This window comes from Malurus melanocephalus, unplaced genomic scaffold (genome assembly GCF_030028575.1).
Source record: "Malurus melanocephalus ecotype Western Australia unplaced genomic scaffold, MMel_1.1 scaffold_695, whole genome shotgun sequence".
In the NCBI taxonomy this organism is placed as follows: domain Eukaryota; kingdom Metazoa; phylum Chordata; class Aves; order Passeriformes; family Maluridae; genus Malurus; species Malurus melanocephalus.
Window position 1 is genome coordinate 93,790 of NW_026623927.1, and position 23,254 is coordinate 117,043.

Consider the following 23,254-nt stretch of genomic DNA (forward strand, 5'->3'; position numbering starts at 1 on the left):
CACATAAAAGCACTTGCTGTGCTCAGCCCTCTGGCCAGGAGCTCTGCATGCTGCCCTGAGGGAAAGGCAGAAGCTGAAATCTCTCCTGGGAGCCACAAGAGTTTGTGGAAGAAGAGCTCTACCTGTTGTCATGGAAATAGGATGCAAGAGATGTACAGAAAGGGGCAGCCGTGGAGCACAGCATCCCACCTCTCACAGCCCCTTTCAAAAATCCTCTGCCAAAAAGCAATGCCTGAGAATAGAAACGTCCAATGCTCTTTGAAGGAAGGTACTGCCTGCTYAGAGCAAAAGCTGATGGTTTAGGATGAAACACAAAGATTTGCTGAACAGTTTTCTTAGCTTCTGTATGAGGATCATGGCAGACCAACATATCCCAGACAACCCAAATGTCACTGGGATGTGACAGCACCATTCAACACCCAAGTCCTTCAAACTAACTTCTCCAGCAGCTCTGGAGATCAGTCCCCTTCAGAGGTGAGTGAGTCTCTTTGATCTCCAAGCTCTGTGCCTGGAAAAACAAGCCTCTTGTTTCTCTCCCCAGACAGCAGCTTCAAGCCCTTGAAACTAATCCATTTGTCCATCATCTTTCAAACCCTCGCTCTCAGCTGCCGGTATTGTCTTTCTTCCGTCTCAGCAGCCACCAAACTTCCCTTGGTGTGCTTGCAGAGGAAAGTGCTACAAACGAAGTGGCTCTTGGTCACATCTCATACCCAGATCATGATAACTTGATTAATTGTCATGCAAACGACTCGGTGTGCTTAAACCTCCAAGTACTTCTGCTCTGTAAACGAAATGCTTGTTTAAAAAAAAGTCACTCACATTTAAAGGTTTTCTTCATCATTTCGTTTATAACTTGCATGAATTTCTACCCCAAGAGTTTTGATGTAATGCAAATACAGGTCTCTCACCCAGCAGCCTGCACTTCTTTGGCTGACAGTTTAATGACATTCACTCAGCTACACTTCCCACAGYRCAAGTGGAGGTGCTGCACTTCWCTTCTGCTCTTGCTTCCTAAAAAAYRAAGGCTGAGGCTGTTTGCCTCCACTGCCCTGAGCTGAACAAAGTGAAGAGGTTTTATCCATACTATTCATTTGAGAGGAGGCGTTGTCAAGCCCCATTAATCACTAGGCAGTTCAGACAGAGGGTGGAATCTCTCTTACCAAACCTTAGGCTCCTAGAGCTGACCTAGTAACGYTTGCTCTCCTCTGGAGTCCACACGAACAGATTCTCTGAGGGAACTGTCCAAGGCAAACAGATTTATCATTCCCTCAAACAGCCTGGATTTCTCCATGTTCTCTCTGGGTGACCAGCTGGATGCAGACAGGGATCATTGTTCAGCTCAACCTTCAGCCAGAAGGAGCATATGAACCAACACCGCTTTTTCACGTTCTCACAGCAGCAGCTATCACAAAAACCAATCCTGTCAAGTGGCGTGTTTGTTCTCTTCGTATAATCAAGATATTTGTAGGCAGGAACAGGTTCCAGTCTAATTAAATTTGATCAGACTTGAGCTTTCTCCCAGACAGCTGCACTTCATAGCTGTCTGGGAGCATCACGGTGATATTTACCGGGAAAAGCCAGYATTCCGTTTCCATAAAAGCAGGCAGTTTACAATCAGCTGCAGAGAACTCAAAACGCCTGCTTTGAGCAGAAATGGAATTTTGTGAAAGGGGTGATTGGTTGTGACCATGATGCACTGCACTCCTGATCTGTCACACCTCATTACTTCAGAGCAAGGAAGTCAGGCCAGTGTAACTGGCTCTAACTGGATGCCTTAGAGCCTCTCCTCAATGCTGAGTCCTTTTAAGATGCTGCCTTCCAGGCTGAAGTCTTCCAAAAAAAAAAAAAAAAAARCAATTATCAAACTCATTTTCTCAAGTCCTGTGGCGTATTTACAGGTTAAATGGGATGAAATTTTTTAATAGTCCTTAAAGCACAGCTTCACTTTTGAGGGCGATTCAACAGAAATGGAATCAATTGACTGAAAAGTTTATTGCCTGTGAGCATTCAAATACCACTTCAGGGGTTTAAAAAAAATCTGGATATTATAGCAGCTTTGCATGTTCAAGCAAGATTCAGAAGCTGTCTAATTCTAATTCCAGTGGTAATTTGTATCTCATTTAGCTAGGCTACTGCAAATTAAATACAGGGCAAGCACATCCCTGATTTGCATTGGTGGAGCTTGGCTACGTTTGAACACCAGGAAACTTTGTTCTTTTCATCTTCTATCTGCCTATCTAAGTCCACCTGATGCAGTCTGGGAACTCAAATTACAGTGCCATGATCCTCACTAGGTCTCCACTGACGCAATTTATTACAATTCAATCATCAGGAATGTGACAATGCATACAAGGAACACTGATTCCCAGCACAGAGGTCCTTTGGTTGTGCAGGGTCAGGATAAAAAGCACTACAAAGTTATTTCTGGACRTAACCAAGAGGTTTTATATTCTCCTTGTCATTTAAAAGGGAAAGAAACCTGAAAAATCAGCATCAAATAAGGCTACTTTTGAAATTGGGACTGTATTTCAAGCATTTATTAACCAAATTAAGCATATGCAATTTAAATTATGCTTTCCTTGTCATATTAACATATTAATGAATATACATCAGTGAGTTGAACTAAAAATATATTGAAGATTTGCATGTCTGATTATCTTTGTGGAGTTTTGCAACTGATAATTTGAAAGGAGGACAGGAAAAAGAACCCCTTGTGTCAAAGTCTATGCAAAATTACAGCTGCAAGAGGTTTCTTAATCAAAGGATTGTCTTGTATCTTTTGTAAGTTAGAATCTCTTTCTAAATGAAGAGGATTTGCTCCTGGAATTATGTTCAAAGTAGTCATTTCCTCAAGTAGTATGTAGGACAATGATGTCTTAACCAAAAGCATTTGCCAGTGATCTCCTCCCAACCATCTCCTTTCAGAGAAAAGCAGGGAAACTCGTGCTTCACCACACTGCCTCAGTAAGTAATTCCAAAACAAGCAAAAAGAAAAAAAAAATGGAACAGATGCATGCRAGGAAACAGAGAAAACTATTTTGAGAATGAAATTGTCAACAGCAACCAACTTCTTGTACCCACTGAATGAAAAAGAATCCCCTAACAATAAATGAGTTTATTTTGTTAAAGCTCTAAGTCAGGACTCTTTTGCTGTTCCCAGATTTACAGCATCACTTCAGGAAGCTCAGCCAAGCTGTGCTTCAGCTCACCATGTTTCCCACTAACAGCAGACAAAATAACCAGACAAGGAACAGGACCTTGTTCCAATCATGTTTCTCATTCATGCTGTCACAAATTATGGAGCTGAGAAACTTCCTAGGAACAAAAAATAACGAAAAAGCTGTTGAATCCCCTGCTCTTGAATCTTCACAGGTTCCCACCTTCAGATACCATTTTAGATTATTTCCATATCAGATACCTCTTCCACCCTTCTCCAGATGAACTCTACAATACAAAACTCATSCAACAGCCGTGTCTCTCATTTTCTATTCCTCCTCCATTCTTGGAAGAAAAACTGGCACTCCAGAGAAGTTATCCTCAGCAATCAAGGAGAGCTGCTTCATTTCTCTTCAAGAGAGCACAAGCTAGGGTTTAAAATGGTGGCACTTTGAACATGTATGCTTAAATGAGCTTTTTTTTTTTTCCAGGCAAGGCAGAATTCTCAATTTCTTTTGCTCAATTTTRCCCTCAACCTGTTTCTTCAACAAATTGATCCACAGTAACAATAATTTTGGTGAAAAAAATAAAAAGGGTGGGGAGGGAACACACAAAAAATTTCATTTGGATTCACTCAGCCACTTTCAGCTCTATGAACAGGTTGCTGCAGGGGAAGCACAAGGCTGAGGAAAGAGGCCAAGGTCTAGAACTTCTCAAATCCACCTCACAACAAGGACACCTAAAACTGTCCTCTCAGACCCACATGTGATTTTCTGTGGCAGCTTTATTTACTGCCTTACTTTCAGTCTATGTTTTAACAAGATRAAGCCAGCATACTAAGGAACAGACAAATCCATTTAATGTAGAGGTAAGTGAGCTTGCAATAAAAAAAAAGCTTTGTTTCCTACAGTTTTAATTAATCCACTCCCTTAGGAAGGGGCAGAGACTCTCCCAAATTTTCTCTGCTGGCCTCTAGGAGTCCCTAGGCAGCAGTGCTAGTGGTATGTAACAGTAAGAGCAAGTGCAGCAGGAGGGAGAGCCTGCTTTTATCCAAACACGGCGCTAGTATTCCAAGCATTTCACATGGTGATTAACTGCATTTCCGTGCAGGGAGTTCACAGCATCTCAGCATTAACACTCAGCCAGCAGCTCCCAAGGACAGCTTTGTGCACCAGCAGATTCCAGCATGCTACCTGTGCAATCACTCAGTCAGAGGTTTTGTCAATAGAGTGATAAGAAGAAAAGAAAAAAAAGTTTATATTTTTTTTCATTTTTAACTAGTGGAGAGAAGCTCTAGAAGGGTGGAAATCCCCCATTTGCCAGAAACTAGAACGGAAACATCTGCTCAGTGAAAAGATTACACTGAGAACCAACCATGAACTGATTTTGCTTTGCCACTGTGGATTGTGTTGTTCATTCTGTTGCACCAATTCTTGCACAGCAAAAACTGAGGTCTATCTTTTATGAAAAGTATATCTATATCTTTATCTCTATATATACACACACATGTATATTTAAGATAGAATGAAGAGATTTCAAAGGATTAAGCAGCAAAAAAGTGTAAGAAAAAAAGCAAGAGTGTAGAGAAAACTCTACAAGTGTTTCTCCCCAATTAAGTGCCATCTTTATCTTTTACTATCTTCTGATACCTTCTGCTGCAGTAGCTCTTCCTAATTAAAATAAATTAAGAACCTGTTCTTATTTACATCCCTGAATGCTAATGCTCAGGGATCTCAAGAGAGCATGACAAACCTGAAAGGATCTCCAAAGCACTTCTCAGCACCAGCGTGGCATAATGTCAAGAGGGGAAAAGCTGGCCAACTGGCAAAACAACAATTTTAAATGTATTTGGCCAGGCTAGGCCTGTACAAACATGATCATTGTCAGCCAATACAGTGGGCACTTATGTTCATAGCAACTCCCTTTTTCCCTGAGTTTCCTAAGAGCAAATTAATTGCTAATGTTGATCTGCAAGTCCTTTGAAGAACACAGATGGACACCAACACCTAAGATGCTAAGATGCAAAGAGGCTCTGAATTGCTGTATAGAGGTTCTCCAGGAAAGAAATTTCCCCTTTTTAAAATGTTTTTTGAGAATCATGCAAAACTTCTGACTTTTGTCAAAAAGATACTAGTGAAGATTAAAATTTTCTGTAACAGAAAAGGTCTGATTGCAATCTGTTTGCCAAGGCTGCAAGAGATGCTCTAGAGGACATCTCACCAAAGCTATCCTGCATTTTATTACTGCTTATGAATGCCAGATTAACATTAGATTGCAAAGTATTTGTTGATATCATATGTAACAGGTAGCAAGTCTCCTGTCATAATGTCCAGGACCTGAGAAAGTAAAAAATTTCAAGACTGAATCGGAATTTAGGCAGGTGAAAGAAAGTAAATGGCCATCACTGCTGTCTTCATACAGCACACCTTCAATTAATGCAGAATTTTTCCTGTAATGCCCTAAGCTCAGCTACAATCAAAAATATTTACATTTCAGTTCAATTATTCTATTTAACTACTTCAGCAAATCCAGTTTCAGAGTAAAGGGAATATATATGTGTGTGCTTGCACATCCATATATACAGGGCAACAAAAAAATACAAATAAACCAGGATGGAAACTGTTAACACTACTGATTKTAGAATATCCTTGCTTTGTACAGGATGAACAGATGAGGTAAAAAATGCTGTCAAATATATCCAGTGGAAAAGTGACAGTTTGAGTCAGTTATTTAATACCTCCATTTAATGCTCTTATCTCCTTAACATACGTATGACACTTCCCCRTCCCAGGAGCCACAAATTACACAATTCTCTTCCTGTTTTCCAAATTTCTCTTCACTCTCAGAAGGTGAGAAAAACGGATCTGTCGAAGCAAAGGACTACAGAGAGTACCAAGCAGAGGATTAAGTAAATAACAGAGTTAAGTCAGTCAACTGTGTTCCAGTTTTCTCTGTGCYGAGTGACCTGCTGCCCTCTCCATTTTTTATTTGCTTTTGCACTGTACTGCCCTTATGTAACYGTTCCCTCCAGCTCATAAATTTCCAAGGTGAACAAAAGCTCAAATGATTATATTCRGCTTGGCCATAGAGGTGATTTTTTTCCGACTGACTTCTACTTAGCARATTCTATCATTTTAATCACATAAAAATATTAAACCCATTGGGGTTAAGTTGATTAATTTGGCTTCTAAATGCTTGTGCTATCCCATTTTTGACTGGAACATTGTTTCTGATGATGTTAATAGCTACAAAGATTAAGATGGATTATGGCTGGAAAGGAAAAATGGTTTGGTGGTAGCTTTTCCTTCCTCTCTGTGRGCCAGGCTGGCAATATTTTGGTTTGGGTACCTGGAGCTGCTTTTCACCTCCCCATGCATTGCTTTGCCCACACAGATATCCTACAAAAAGCAATCTGCATCCTACACAAAAAAAGGCTGGAGATCCATTATCTGGGGTTATTTTCAGCGATGTCTCTGGAGCAGCCTGACCTGGAGTCACACAGAGGCAAAAGCAGGCACAGCCATCATCCTTCCTCCCTATGGCATCAGTTTACTCCTGATGTTCTCTTGGTCTGACCTCTCTGCAGCRCTGACAGCTATTGCTGGGGGTAACTGTAGCTGGCAAAAAACAAGAGACTCTGACTTAGAAAAATACACAGAACACCACCACATCCTCAGCAGCGTTCAGGTCGTACTCCCAGCATGGGAATGAGATTTATAGAAGATGAATTCTATGATTTTTTATTATACTKTGAAAGCATCTCCAATTTTAGTATTTTTCAACATGTGTGAATGCCATAAATAAATACAATTTGTTTATAGCATAGATGATAGAAATGTCARCCTAAATTTGTGTGCAACAGACATAATTAACAAGTCAGAAAAAAATCTCAACTCCCCAAATTAACTTTGAGATTTACTTCASTCCTTCCTGAAAYATTAATTAAATCCTTATAATCAYTGCAACTAAAACTTGATGGATGTCAAGCTCCAGACCTTCAAAATGCTGGTAGCATTTCACCTCCTACATATAGCACATGACAATTGCCTATACTCCTTATGAACTCTTTCCACACATGAATTAATAGAATTATTACCMTAATAATAATAATAATAATAATAATAATAATCTCTGAATTACAAGCATCTGGACCCAGCCATTGGCAGGCAGCAGTTAAATTGCCAGCTGACAGTTTTTACTTTTTCAGCATCAAGTACATTGTTGCACTGGCAAAGGTGCACTTCACTTAGCAAGTCCTGTTATGAGAAAGTATTTTGGCTCRCTGGGGAGAGCTTAAAGTGACAATCAAAATGTAGTCATAAGCACTGACTATTACACTTTCACTCAAAAGTCTGTTGCTAATGCTTGATTGCTCTTTAAAGAAAAATACTTGGATTTTTCATAAATATCCCTGGTGATTTCAGACCAAAAGTATAAAGGGCTGCTCTTTGCCTTTAACTTGGAAATAAATGATCCTAATTTGTTACCTTTTCTTTGCTACATTGAGGTATTTACCTATTGTGTGTCATTAACTGTTTTGACAACTGTCAGGTAGATGCTTTCAGAAAAGGAAAAAGAGAGATGTTTTGGGAAAAACCCTTCTAATCCATAATCCTGATGCAATTACCTCAGGTTTTTCTGGGAAGAATCCTGCAGAAGAATCCCAGCTTCATGTTAAACTACGGCAGAAAATACTCTTTGATCATAAAACATGCTTTAAGATCCAGCAAAGCTCCAACAGAAGTGATATTACATGGATTACCGGTATCTTAAAGACTGAAAATAAATCCATGTGGAAATACCCATCCTGTAAGAAGGCTAAAGCAAAAAAGCTGACAACAAATTCTAATCTGTAATATTTGATCAATGTCAGATATTAAACTGTAAAATATAAAATGCTGCAAGAAAGTAAAACTCATTGGTAAATCAGCCCACAGGAAGAACACAGCCCCAAGGGAGACACACATCTCATGAGGAAAACACCATGACAAAGTCCAGAAACCAAGTTTAAATATAATCTTGGTGTCAAGCCACAGTGCAAAACCAATGAATTAATTTTCCATTAATGGCAAGGCCAGGTATAAATGTGTGACTGAAATGTGCAGGTGAGCCAACACTGCACAGCAGTGGAGCAGTGCTGGTGCARAGGGGCAGGAAGGGCATGAAAAGGAGGATGTTCCAGCTCACTCTGCCATCCCTCCTGGCAGATTCATGTCTGGCTGAAATTTCATGCCAAAAAAGCTTTACAGAAATGCCCAGAGAGGGAGAAAAAGATTTAAAAGGACATAAAGAAGGGGACAGGTAGCTATAGAYGTTTTAAGAGAAAGCCAGCAAGGTGGATAAAAAATCCAAGAGGATAAAACCATCATGCCAAAGAAAAGATGGGCTGTTCAAAATGAAAAAATGAACCAGCAGTGATGAGAACTGAATATCACAAGATGAAGGCAAATGCAGGCTAAAGTGCAACTGCTTTATCATTTTATTTTTAGTCATATTGTTAAAGAAAATGGGCTTTCAAAGCTGAGCACTTCATGGCTAGAATGTTCATCTGCTTTTAACCAGGATCTATAAAGACTACATCACCAGCATAAAGTAAACTTCAAATGTTACTGTAAAATCTTTACTGAAGGAGAGTTTAAACTCCCAGTTACAGATCCTGAATCAAAGTTTTCAAAGTTTGGAGCATGATGTTCTAAAATATTTCTATTAGACGTGTTTTTAAGAGCACTTGGGGAAAAGGTTTCATTCTTTTCCATTTCAGTAATGGCAAGGCTAGTAAAAATTAATGCATGTAAGTTGTGATGGATTCTCAAACCCAGAAATATCTCCCCAGTCAGAAAACACTCAGGAAATTCGACAAAATTAATGTGAACCCGATCTACTGGCATTTCTGAACCAGTCACTTCCAGTTCCCCATTCCTAACCACATCAGGGCATACACACACAGTCTTCCTGTCATGAAACAACCAAGTGACAGAAATTCAGAGAAGGCAGGCAGGAAACACAGTTACTTATTGAAGCAGAAGGAGCAGATGTTGCATCAAGAAGCATGGCCTTGTGCAGGGCAGAGATCTAAATCCAACCCAGAGACACTGAGAAGAATCAGAGTGGCTTCTGGAAAGGTACATTTTCTACAGAGCATTTCTTTGCTCTTGCTGAACCATGCAATATTCATGTCGATTCATTACATATCAATGCATTTGTATACTCCCCTGTTATCATGTGTCCAAATGAAAACAGTCTGTGGTGAATAATTTAATCCTGAATCATCAGCCAGCTTTCTTCTTCAAAGCCAGATCTTCATTATTCATAAAATCCTATCTATGGCTGACAACTTTTTTTTTTAGAAAATATGTTCTCTGCTAAATTTAAGAAAGGTACCAGTATATGTGTATTTGATGTGCTACAAAACTTGACAYTTAGAACAGATGTGCTAACAATAAAGTAAAATTACTTATACAGACTATAAAACATGACAGCTTCATGTTAGTGGGTTGGATCCAGTGTGCAACAACAACTCCTTCAACCTCTWGTAGGAGTCTCTGTGACCAGCCTTTCTTTCCAGGAGGTCTCCRAACATCTGTGGGGTTCCCAAAACTCATCCCATCAAGAGCATGCAGAGTGCYTCAACCCAAAGCTTCACAGCAGAGAACCTCTTTAATCCAGAGCTCAAGGCTACGAGAAACCAGAGCTCCCCAGAATAAATGTAAAGTGACTCAAGTGGTGACAGTGCTAATTACTCCGTGATTGTTTCAGTAAATACCAGTTTAACTCACACCAASTGTCAGGCTTGCCACAGCTCACTGCTGTCCTCAGGGAAAGAGGTAAAAGTCATGTTTGATGGCACTTCCAAAAATGCATTCACACAGCCACTTCCCTTTGCAGCAKGAAGGTGCATTGCTAAAAGAATTCATTTTGATTTTGTCGTGGGGCTCTCCAGTAAGAGGCACCACAGTGTCTCAGAAATGTGTATTCTTCCTGTACATTCACATCCCCTGACTCTCTCTGCACAGGGTGAAAGAAATGTAAATGGCCTTGCTGATTGATGTCACTGTAAGAATCCATTACTGGGGGAAAAACAATTTCCAAACAGGAGCCACTAACTACATAATCCCCTTATGACACACAACAGAGATTCTGAGCTAAGAATGCATTTTTTAATGAATGTAGGTATTTCTTCCATTTGCTCACTAATGTACTCAATGTACTCATTATAATGTGCTCCCTGTAACCTTTTGATTCAAAACAACTTTTTTTTCCCATTTGCTACCAACAGAATACAATAATTTCCAATCTCAAGACCCTGAGCAGAAAACTCCACTTCTCGAAGGTTAAAAAAAACCCCTAAAGTCACACCCCATGATTGTATTGGTCACTGMACAGATCCACAGGGGGAAGGCTCAGGAAGCATCAGCTTTCAGACTGCAAAGAAAAGTGAACTAAAAGAATGACTCCAACAATACCCACAGTCTCTGYAGCATCCCAGTTCAGTTGTTTGTTCATTCTGGTCTTGCTCAGCCACAGTGGGAATTCAATCATTCCTATGCACAGGTATATTCCAGGTGTGTGCATGGATGTATAGACTGATGTATTCCTAATTTAGGTACTCTTGCTATACGCTATTAAAATATTGTGAAATACAAGGAAATTTGCTAAATGTTAACTATTAACAACATCAAAATGCCCAAATTAGCTCATGGTACAATTTGCAGTAGCTACTGCTAAGAAATGAGGTTTTAACATTTACTAAAGCATTGCAGAGAGAAAAGACACCAAATTGAAACAYATTTCCTGTTAAGAAAACAAAACTATAAATGAAGATGGGAAGCTGTGCCTTTAGCTGTACATTCCCATGGACTATAAAGATTAAAAAAGGAATGCAGTGCTTAGCACTGATAGAGYTATATATACAGATATCTTTCAGGGAGATAAGGCCGGATTGCATAATGTGACAAGTAATAAAGATGTATTTCTAACATAAGAATGGGTGTTACGTAAAATAAAAAGGAGTCTTTCCCCTCACGTTGTTCTAAAACGTAATTTGTGAACGTCACACTTTTCCAGTGCCTAATTTCTGTATTTTAACTAATTTTAGTGCTGGATTAAAAAAAAAAAGACTAATAAACTTTGCAGTGCATGGAATGCAAACAGAATTCTAAGATAATATTTGATTTCTACATCCTCTGATTTTTTCAAGCTTCATATCAAGAGAGTTGTCAGTATATATACAAAGACATGAAAAAAAGAAAGCAAAAACTGCATTCACCATTCAGAGTGTTTCTTTGTATCCAAAAAGGACGGGAATTTCAAAGGCCCAGTGGTGAAGAATCAACTGACTTGATTTGGATGGAGTGAATTTAGCAATTGGTAAAATGTCTCGGTGCATTCAGGTTTATATATTTTTCAAAAGGAAGCTTACCTGCCCATTTTTTCCCAGTTCCATTTCAACTACTGCAACGGGAGTGTTTATCTGATCAATGTGTCTCGACTGGGATTTCAGGTCCACTCTCCAGTTCATGTTTTTCAAGACATTATCCCAGCGGCTCTGATTGATCAGGCTCTCGTGGATGTGAGTCCGGTGGTTCTTCCAAAATTTTGCAATGACAGCAGCCTGATCTGATGTGATTCCTCCTTGTTTTTTGGTTTGAGCAGTGAGGAAAGCTTCCAGYTGATTCAAATCCATGTCCGCTGAAGCAATCGACTGTGGGAAAATAAGGGGAGTAAAAGGGAAAAGCTTGCTCAAAACAAGGACAAAAAGGAGGACAAAAAGGTCACATCTTTAGGATTTGATAAATATTGGATCTTAAAGGGGTAGCACAAACAAATCTGGGTTATGCAAATAACTTGACAACTTTAATTAAAACTCCATTTGCAAGTGTCCACTCCTCATTCCAGATTGCTGCCCCAGGACAGTTGGAGGGAGTGGATGGGTACCAGCAAGGAACTGGGAACACCTTTGGGAATTCAGCACTGCTACAGGATAAAAGGAGATTTCTCACRGTCTCCTGGCCCTTTCCCTACTGTGCCAAGGGTGATCCCAACTGGACACTGCCACAAAAACCATGTCAGGGTCTGGCACTGCCCTGCTGCTCTGACTGGCAAGGAAACAGGAATGCTGGGACAAACAAGGGACAGGCTGGCTCATTGCAACATCCACAGTTTCATCTGCCACCTCCACAYCACACACAAGGAAGCAAAACTGGTAAATGCTGCACCAGTAAAGCAGGGTCTAGTAAGAGCACGAGTTCCAAGGGAGAGTCACAATGCAAAATGGAACTGCATTTTTCATCTGTATTATTCAAAAAAGCCTTAAAAATACAACTGCAGCTTCTTTCAGAGCATTGGTGGACTCTGTCAGGGTAAATACTTTATTTGTGTTTTGCAGCAGAGTGGAAGGGGTCATTTACTCCTCCCTCCTGTGCAGCAACAGAAATCATTATTATTCCTAAAAACCCCTTTTTATACAGATACCCAGTTTTTCCATCTGTTTTTTCAAACCTGATAAACCCACAGCCTTTTATTTGCACTGCCTAACTGGCAATGGTTGCTACTATATATGGCCACGAAGGGAGGATGGGAGGTGGAGAGAGGAAACTGTGGTTAAGTTACCCCATCGTCATTTCAAGCAGATGCTTTTCCTTCCTTTTCACACAAAATGGATGCAACTTCTCCAAAATGAACACGACACCTCCAAGCAGATGCTGACACAGAGCACAGCAAGCTGAAGTGGGGCCAATCTTGGGATTTGGCTCGATTTAATTTTCCTTGACACAGCCCTGCTATTGCTGCATTTTGTGCATCCAGGGAAAGCACAGCCTYGTTCCTGACAGCCAAGGGGGTGACATCGTGTGGCTTTGGGCTGGGCACACACACTTCACATTGCTTGTCTGCAAAGCTGGGCAGTGCTTATCTAAAAACTGAAAGGTTTGTAGTGTTTTTTTTTTCACGAGGGATGAGCCGCCTTGCCTTGCTTTCACAATAGATTAGCTGCCATCTGTTACGTGATGGAGAAAAGAAATGGCAATCAACACCACAAGCAAACCCTCAGCTCTAGTAAGGTTCCAGTTTAASGGGAGCATCTGCGACTTTATTATAAAATTTGAGCTGCCTAGTGCAACATTCTGGCTTTTCTATAGGGCATTTGACATATTGGTACATATTGCTTGCTTTATACTGAAAATATTTAACCTAAGAGGTAATTATCCTGTACTAACTCATTATGCTGGAAGTGAAAACAGCACTTCTTTCCATTTCCAGAAGAAAAGCTATTCAGACTTCCATCCCTTCCCTACAGCCACATCTTACACAACCAGGACTGTCAGCTAACAGCAGTGTGGAATATTTTCTGGTTTAATATTTTTCACATCACTACATCTGTGTTTTTGTGTTGTGTGACACCAGCTACGGCTCGTGTACATCTCTCGTGTTGGTTTATGGCAGTGGGGGGAGAAGTGGAGGTGAATCAACAAGCACAGACCTCCAGCACCTTGGGTAAGCCCTGTCAAGATCAAGTTCAGATGCAGACTTTCTTCTCAGTTCAGCTGTGCAGAAAATTGCCTTCTGTTTTATTCCTGTGCAGAAACCAGGAACACAAACTGTGTCCTCTGCACTGGGTGAAGCAAAGGTGTCACGGAGAAACAGCTCGTCTGCATTAAATGGGAGCCTAATGCAGATTCATGGTGACACCACGCACCCCCTTTTCTAGGCTTGATTTCATAACCTTCAAATCATTCACATTTGTAACTCTCTGGAATTATTTATTAATGTCACTCTCTTCACAACAACCCTTTCTACAAGATGCAGCAAGGATTCTGCAGTGCCCTTCTAAGCTGATAAAAAAATCACAGACACAAAGTTCCTTATTGTGCTTGACACGTGGTATAAATCTGACTTTGAAGTGTATCCAGACGAGGAAGATCATGATCAAACTTGAAGTTTGAAGCAAAAGGAACACAAAAAAATATTATTAGGGCATATACAGGACAGTTTGGATGGTTTTATACTCCACAAATGTAAGAAACTTACTGCACACAGCCAAGAATCCAAAAGGTAACAAGCACAATGTATTTTGGTGGARTATTTATCAGATAATGCATGCTTTAAATAAGATATCCTTTTAGCCCATCATTCAGACTAGAATCTCTTCTTGGAAATATGGTTACTGCTTAAAAATTCCTTCGAAAAAATTAACTGGAAGTGGGTCTAAACAATCAATGAGTTATATTCTGGTACAGCTGCATGAAGATATTAATTAATGGAGACACACTTTCTTTGAAATTTCCCAGCAAATCCCATCGGCTATAATGGTTTTCAAGTCACATAAGAAYAGTAGCTCATTTTAGTATTCTTTTTCATCTTAACTTGGAAACATTTCACTGTRGACAAAAAATGAAAGAACATTTAAAGTCTTTGCTGATCTCCTCTGTCTCTTGTTGCATGAACATTTACACAATTCATTCTTTAAACAAATGTAGTTCTACTCCATTGCTTAYAGAAAGGGCCTCAGCTCAGATTTTTTTTTTAAGCTCAGGGAAATGTTTTAATTTAATTTGGCCAAAAAGCATATTTCCAGCCATAYTCTGCATAGCATTACAAACAGTTCTTTCCATTACTTTTAACAATGCTCGTTTATTATACAGAATATCAAATTACAGTGAATACATCTTACTGATATATCTAAGGATTGATTTWAAGTTAGAACACGAGTGGTCCTTCTGTGCTTCTAGCTAAAGACAGACAAAATATATCTGATTMTAAGTCTCCCTCTCATGCTATTAAACCCTAGGAGCTTCAGATGAGYATTTATCACCATCAGGACAATGACCAGCTGTTGTTCAGCTCCCACTGCYATGGTGAAGGTTGTTTCACCGTTGGAATAAACAACACATTCACAGTTTAGCATCATAACTGGAAAATTCTCAGAATTTAAAGGTACTGAAACCTGTTTTATCCATCTGTTCCTAGAGCTGAATCACTGCCAGCATTGGTTCTATAGTGACACATCTTATTAATGCCAATTACTTAGTCCAGACAGACCTTGAAGTRCAGAACAATTGCCATACCTTGAGTCACTGTACAGTTGGTGACACATCATTGTGTCATAGAGAGCTTATATTCTCAGCTAATTCCAGTTTTTGTTGGTAATCACAAGTAATTTACCATTTCAATATAAACATTTCCAACTAACAAAAAGCAGAAAAGTTCCCTAGGAATGTATAGAATCACAGCTGTTCCATGCCAGTGCAAAATGCAAATTAACKTTACTATGACTATTCACTCAAATGTCTAAGTAAAAAAAAACTGTTTCAAAACTAGAGTCTGCAAGACAACACCATTTTTAGATTAAAAAAAATTTCCTCACATTACGTATTTTGAGATTTGATAAAACATATTTTTTCATTTCCCTCCTAGAAAGCACAGCTTATGGACAGCATGTCCTATTACAACCACATAAATTCTGCCCTCAGTGTTTGGCAACACCTTCCTTTCCAAAGGCTGGGAAACAGTTTTGGTCCTACTGAATTCTCCTTGTGTTCTGCTTCAAAATATACCCACTATGTCTTCCAMTATAATTCAGCCAATAAAAATAAGACTTCAAATAYCATTTCCTTAATGAAGCAATATTTGATAATCTGGAGAGGTTTGTATTAGCTTAATTAGATCCATCAGACATGTGCCTTGGTACACAGAACAGGAAAACAGACTTAAATTCATTATCTCTTTTGAGAAATAAAGCCTGACAAGCATGCAGTACTAGTGAGAAACAACAACTGGTAAAACCCACTGGGAAAAAAAAAGAGCACATTTGATTCTCAGAAATAAAACATCACAAAAGAGCTCTATGAGCTGGGCATGCCAGCATGTGGAGGCATTTCCTCCAGCTGACCCTCTGCTGCCAGCCTGCWGCACAAAGAAATCACAGGCTCACAGAAATAAACAATTCAGCACACACCGTGTTACTGAACTCACCTCCTCAGGTTTTTGGGAGGTGGGGTTAGAGGCTATTCCTGCATCACAGTCTTGGCCACTCATTTTAGAAACAGAACCCTGAGCAGCACAAGAAGAGAGACAGGAGGAACATGGCACAGAACCCTGCTCAGCCCAACATCTGCATCACACAAAGCCCATTCTGGGTAACATCAACATCTATTTCTGTCATTTCCCTCAGAAGAAAACCTTTGCTGGATTTGGGGGCAAACAGAGGAACAGAAGCAGCTCAGAACAGCACACGAGTGCTGATGACAYTGTTATTTGTCAGTCAGCTCAGCATGTTCCTCTGCAAATAGCAGCTTCTGACAGGAGGAATCCAACATCTTCCCAACCCTGTGGTTTCTGGGTCTTCCTTTGTAAGCATCTCCCAGCCAGACTCTCCCAAGGGCTGCTGAGATATCCAGCCCTGTAATAAATGAGCTCTTCCCACAGATGTTCCCTGGATATCAGTCCAGAAGACTTTCCCACGTTTCTGGAGACAGYGAAGGTTTTCAACCAGTTGGAAATTGTGCCTCACAAATACTGTTTATTAGAGTCCAAGACCCCTCCTGAGAATCAGAATTGAGATAAAATTAGATACAACAGTCTGCTTGTCTGCACTTGAAAATGGTGATCCATCTTTTGGGGAAAAAAATCCCAAACCTAAAGGCTTCCACACCCTCCCATCACATTTCTAAGTCAGAAAGCACAACTAACCCTTGATACATTYAGTATTTCTACAACAAAGTAGAAAGRTAAGTCTTCATCTAATCCATGGGAGATCACAYRAATTCTTTTATCATATTCCATACCATGTTCCAATATTACTTTTATTTGCCTCTTACGGAGCCGTAGTGCACAGCTGAAAGTGAAATAAACCAGTTTGCAAATAGAAAAGAACTACCTGTGAATCATTAAGACTTTAATAATACATAAATTGTTTAAAGCCTGTAGCTTACTTTTTTTTCAGTAGGTAACAGGTCTTCTGCAACAAAAACTTTTYTATTCCAACCTTTTGATTCCTTGCCAAGGAGGCACTCACCAGATTCAACAGATGCTCAGCAGACTTGTAAATATTTTTAAATTTGACTTCTGATTTTCATCAAGCTTTCTTCTTGGATGGGAAGACTCGCAACACACACCAACAAAAAAATTACTGAATTGCTTCTGCAGATGGGAAAAATGTGTGTGTATGATGGAGTTTCAGGCAAAATTACATCCTTCCTGTGCTCCTGATCTTATTAAGCTTGATTCCACACAGACTTGTCAATTGTGCACATGGAAGAAAAAACCTCTTCTCAATGGGTCACTTCCATGCTTCTTGACTGACTCCTCTGTTTTCTCCCCCACAATTCCCAGGCTCCCACCAAGCAGAAATCCACTAAACTCCATCTTTCTTTTTTTTGTTTTTTTCACATACAAGCTCACCAACTCTATGTTCTCAGTTAAAATTACTGKTTTTGCTTGGAAGTTCAATCACAGGGGAGTACTCAGCTATTTTTGACTTAGCTTACAACTGAACACAAAAGAGATCCTAGCATTAGTTTTTAAAAGCATGTGAAACGACCACAACATTTTTTCTCCAGCCTGCCCCCGCCATGAGTCTGTGCAGCCAAAAATGACCAGTTTGAACTCACAATGCCATAAAATACCACTTCCTAMATTTATTTGCAGAAGGTGTCATTTTTCTGCAGTGTGAAGATGCATTTGATGATACAGGAGGATGAAAGTCTGATGAAAAGAGGCAGCCACCAGAGGAGCAGCGACCTCAGCCACGTTCTCTCAGTCACATCATTGCATTTCCTGGAAACCTGCTGGGCTGAGCTCCAACAAGTGGCTCTCCCACTCCAGAAAACATCTTTAGCTGAAGGAAAACTGAGAATCATCAGGATTTTCAGGCTGGACCTACTCTGTCTAAGCTTYACACCACTCACCAACAAGAATAAATAATAATAAAACCAAAACAAGCCCACCCATGGACAGCATCAGTCATAGGTAGATACCCAAACAATGCCTGCAGACTCAGATTGTGAACAGATAATAAAAGCTTGGCTTTCAAGCAATAAACRTAAAAAGAAGCACCAGCCCTTCCTTCCTGAATAAGTTTTCAAACTGCTTGTGTTATTTWAAATGGAAAGAGGAAGAAGTTATACAAGCAAAAAGGCAATGGAAAGTGCTTCTCAGGGAGCACAGATAGGTTGGACAGGCTGGAGGGAGATAAAACATAGAACAAAAAAAATATAAGGAAATGTTCTATTAATAGCAGATATACTTGCAAGAACAAGGGTGAAATAAGAGGATTAAAAATATAAACATATTGCAACTAAAAATATAAACTGTCCAGCCTGACTGATACTCTACTGAATTACAGCAAAGAAAAAAAATCCCAAACTTTGCCATCAGTTTTCTCCCCACTCAAGCCCAAATCTTTGCTGTGGTTTAGAAAGCATTTTGCCAGTTGGGGTGGAGGCAAAGAAATGTCACATTTCCAGTAGCTCTTAAACAAGAAACCATATTACAGACAAGTTTGAGAGGTTCAACCTCTTTCAAAATGAATGTGCACACACATGTGCTCCCTGAACTGTGCTTCAGCAGCAGTGAGCTGTTTTCTTGGAGAACACACTAATTTTCAGAGGTTACATTATTCAGACTAAAATGGGTTCTTCTTCAGAACTCCTGAAGGAGCTGGATTCAGAAGCAAGAACTCCCAGCAGATGAAAGTAATTTAATGCACTGTTGCTAAAGAAAGAAAAACAAAAGGCAGAAAGAAATCCAGATAGGACAGAAAATACCAGACAGTAAATAAAAATATAAAAAAAAAATCAAGGGAGGGAATAAAAGCAGGGAAAGAGAGACAGATATAGTGACAGTCCTGGAACTGTTGACATGACCTGTCGTTCCCTTAGGAGATCACGTGCTCAAGCTTTTCTTCTCCTCTGTTCTCTTACAATAAAAGAGATCTGTGTTTATCAGGTTTCTACGATCATTCTGGGAAAATTACTTGCTGCTGCAGACTACTGCTTCATGTTTAATCTCATTTCACTTAGGAGAGTTAAAAATAGAAGTTGGAGCAGTTCATATTTTGAAGACACAAGAAAAAAAAMGTTGTAGCCCTACCCTGAGTGCAGTAACAGTGCAGACATTAGCAGAGCTTATTGGAGCTTTGCAGGCAGTGGTCCTGTCACTGAAATCAGCACAAACTTGCTTTATTATGAACCAAGCACAGAAACAGAATTAGTACCACRAATTCAATTTTCACTTTTACTCAGAGTACCTTGATTGGCTGCATCCCAAAAGTTAATCATTAACTCAGCTAATTTGTCCCTTGGTTTACATTCAGACATCAGCTTCCGCTATAGCAAAGCAGAGATGCTGTAGCAGTGAAAACCATTAACTATATGAGTCTCATCCCTCCCTTGTATGATGTCTTGCCATAAACTCCCTTTCAGAACCAAATCTTGATCCCAGCCTCTGCTTTCCTTCTTTCCTGTGCATTGCCTGTTATCACCACTCTGAGCAGCAGCAGAGTTTCATTTCCTACGTGGAAGGAGAAGGATTTCTGCACTCGCAGCCCAGGCTGGGAACACATCCCTGCCTTAGCCCATAACCCTGCAGACGTGTTTGGGAGCAGCAAACAGATCAGCCAGGAAAGGAGACAAGCTTACAGACTACACTGCTTCACAGGAAGCAAGCAACAGTGCTCTACCATCTGGTCCTTCATCACCTATTTTGACAACTCATGTTACACGCTGACAGGACTGACAGGTGAGAGGGAAGCTTCCATTCTCAGGATCCCAGCCACCAGGGCTTCCTTTCAGCACRGGGAAAATGGTTTTGCCTCCTGTCAGTTCAGTGAAACATAAAACGTGTTCCCCAAACCAGCAGCAGCYATGGTGGCTGTGAACAGCTCAGCCTTTGAAGGAGAAAGGAACAGCAGGTCAAACTCTCCAGTATGGTCCCTCTACATCCCTGTCACTGGAAAACATCACCTGATCAGGAACAAAGGCCAAAGCAGGAGAGAAGAAACCATCTCTCACTTCCCATTAAGACTTAGTTGCCATTTCCTGTATCAAAAATTATCTGTGCACTAAATGCAATCAACATTTTGGGGGAAAAAGGGCTAAACACATGACAAAACAGCTAAGACATTAAAAAAAAAAGCACTCTCCAATAAAATCCCATTAAACATGAATGACTGCTTTGATTACACCAAAGAGGGTGGTTCTCTCTTCCCTTTAGGTTAAGCTGCTGCTGAGGCCATCCATCAACAAATGGAACACACTAATCTTCATCCATGAACAAAACCACGCTCCTTGCCAAACAAATGTAAACAGTAAATGCACCATTTCTTCTTCTACAGAAAAACAGAGTTATGARTATTTTTCTCCCCTTAAAAAAACGTAAAAATGGAGATAAACGAATAAAAAAAAGAATCACAACGGTTTCAAATACAGAAAATATTTCTGCCATGTGGGACTGCGTAAAACTAAAAGGTACTTATACAAACAGCTTGTCAGAACAGAATAAAAACTACTCTTGAACCAGAAATGGCAAAAAGAGTCTAAGAGAACAGCGCATCTGATGTGACAGTCTGAGGAGAGACAACAAAACCGTGTGTAAATGTCAGACAAGGAGTAAAAATGTCTCTTGATTACTTGCCTTTCACACAGATACTACTTCAGTGTCTGCATGTATCTTCAAAACATATTTCATAATCCTGGCATCACAGTTCAGAGATACTGTAAAGAAAGAAAAGGAAAAACTACCCACGAAGTTGAGGCAGAAATCTTTTGGCAGAGATCCCAAAGCATCTCAACCAGAAAAAGAAATCTAACCATATTTGGAAAAAAACACCAAATTCACTTAAACGATTTCTATTGCCACATTTTATTGTTAGGGAAAAGAGAGATGTGAAAAAACATACTTTCATAAATACATTCACATATGCAAAATGACATGATTACAAAAATATTTTAAAAATAATGAGGAGAACATTTAAATCTAAAAAAGGTTTGGACTAGCTGGCTATTATTTCACATTTTCTCTGCATGGTATATTTTATGTCTTGTTTTCATGAGGTTATTGTAGTCTGTTTTCACTTACATGAAATGACATATAAACCAGCACTGTTAAGAGGAAAATATAGAATGAGGGATTTATGAGGAATTAGAGGGATAAAAAAATGTATTCCAAGATCACTGTCACCTTTAGAAAGTAAACTTGCAGTCCTCAAGCCCAGCAGATAAACAGATACTGAACTCTATTGGGAACTGAGAACGAGGAGGCAGTCCCAGGCTTGCTATACAATTCTAAAACTACCAACTTAAAACAAGATAGAATACTCTGAATTAGATCTTGGGTTATCAGCCAGAAACAGGTGCAAGTAAAAGGCAAGTCCCACTTACTTTACTCAAACCATCCAATTTTTAAATCATTGGGTGGCTAAAACAAGCAAAGGAAAWTTTGGTTTCCTTGTAATTGACTGCTAAATACAATGGTACACAACTATGGAAAATTACTGCATTAAAGCTTCAGATATTCAGAATACACACTAAAAATGCCTTCCCCTCAAAACAAATAAACAAACAAGCAAAAACCCCAATCAACRTAACAAAACAAACCAAACAAAATAAATCMAATAAACAAAGCCCACAAACCAACCTAGCCAGTTTGGTTTTCCCAATAAAGAACCCTTAATCCTTCACAATGGATATCATCCATGTTCCACTCAGTTCCCACTTAGTTCATAAATTAAATATTTTAAAAAAAACCCTACAGTGTAAAAACATACATTGACAATAATAAAATAAAAATTTAGATATTTTAGGCCCTGCCTTTAAAGGAAGACACTCAATTCACCATGTTACAAAATAAATCATCCTCCAGGGMTGACTCTGAAGCCCTCCCAGGAAGCTGCAGCTAACCCTGGGGAACACACAGGAGCCACTGAGCAGCTCAAGCTGTCAAATGTTCTTACCTGACAACCTCTGTGCCATTGGGTTTAAGGACTAAAATATCACTTCATGTAACAGCTGCAGTGCCTGGTATTTTGTGCCATTAAAGCTTTTCCTTTTTCTTTTTTAAAAATTAAATAAACTGTGGAAAAAAGAAATGTCATCCAAAGGTTGAAGAATTCAGGCTCCATCACATTTGGTCACCAGACTGGAAGAAATCCAGAGTACAAGCTTCAAAATGGAATAATTCTAACCACACAAGCAGATTCTAGCCAAAATTTTTGGTCTTGTCTGCATTTTTTTTTTCTTTTTAATAAGCTTTGGATATACTGCATCCAGTTGCTACACACCAGTAGAGTCAAAAATCTAAATTACATCATGCCAAGACTGTAGCTAAGTGTTACAAGGAATGAGAAATTTCAGATGTTCAGCTTGTAAAAAGGTTGTGTTTTAAGTGTCATCCAAATTTCCTTTTCGTACACAGCTGTGAACTTCWCTGGCTCAAGTGTGTACCACAGCTCTTGCACCTTTGATAGGGTGCTATTCAATGTGCCAACCACTCTTTCTGCTGCTTTTCTTCTGAACTTCCTGTGAAATGAGGATGTGTATGACAGCAGAGGTGATTATTTTCACTCCAATCTAAAGGATCAGTGACTAGTCTGTTTTCCTAAGAACATTCATCTTTACTTGCAATGAAAAAACATCTGTGTAGTTGAAGAAAGAAAGAAAGAAGTCTMTTATCTGCTCAGCTGTGTGGCAGCCTCACATGAGACCAGTAGGGTTGAAATTAATATTTTCACTTCATTGCCAACATCATTTGGCTCCTGGAGCAAGCAAGAACTAACCTTCCTTCACACCAGCTGTAAGAGATACCATTTTTAGAGTTTTATATAATAAAAAATAAAATTTCAGCATGCAGCCTTTCCTTTCAGTCTTTCTTTATGCATCAAATTGAAGAGAAGACAGCTCAAGTTCTCTTTAAAAGAGGAAAGACAATTCATAATAGTCCAGAAAATCATCAGTGCTGAGATGATGGCACTGAACTTCATTACCCTTTTCAGCATCTCCCACTCACTTTGGGGAATAGGGAATGAAGCCTTAGTGTTAYTGAAATAAAGGCATGAAACTACATGTGAAGCCTAAGGGAGTCTTTCTCCCTTTTCAAATATATTCCA

General features: G+C 39.5%; 1 protein-coding gene across 1 annotated transcript in view; it reads right to left on the minus strand.

The window, feature by feature from the left end:
* Positions 1-23,254, minus strand: part of COMMD1 (copper metabolism domain containing 1) — a 57,919-nt gene that overhangs the window by 28,863 nt on the left and 5,802 nt on the right. The window contains exon 2 of the mRNA XM_057384270.1: positions 11,576-11,857. Coding sequence (XP_057240253.1) covers positions 11,576-11,857 — 282 coding nt within the window. The remainder of the gene's footprint in view (positions 1-11,575; positions 11,858-23,254) is intronic.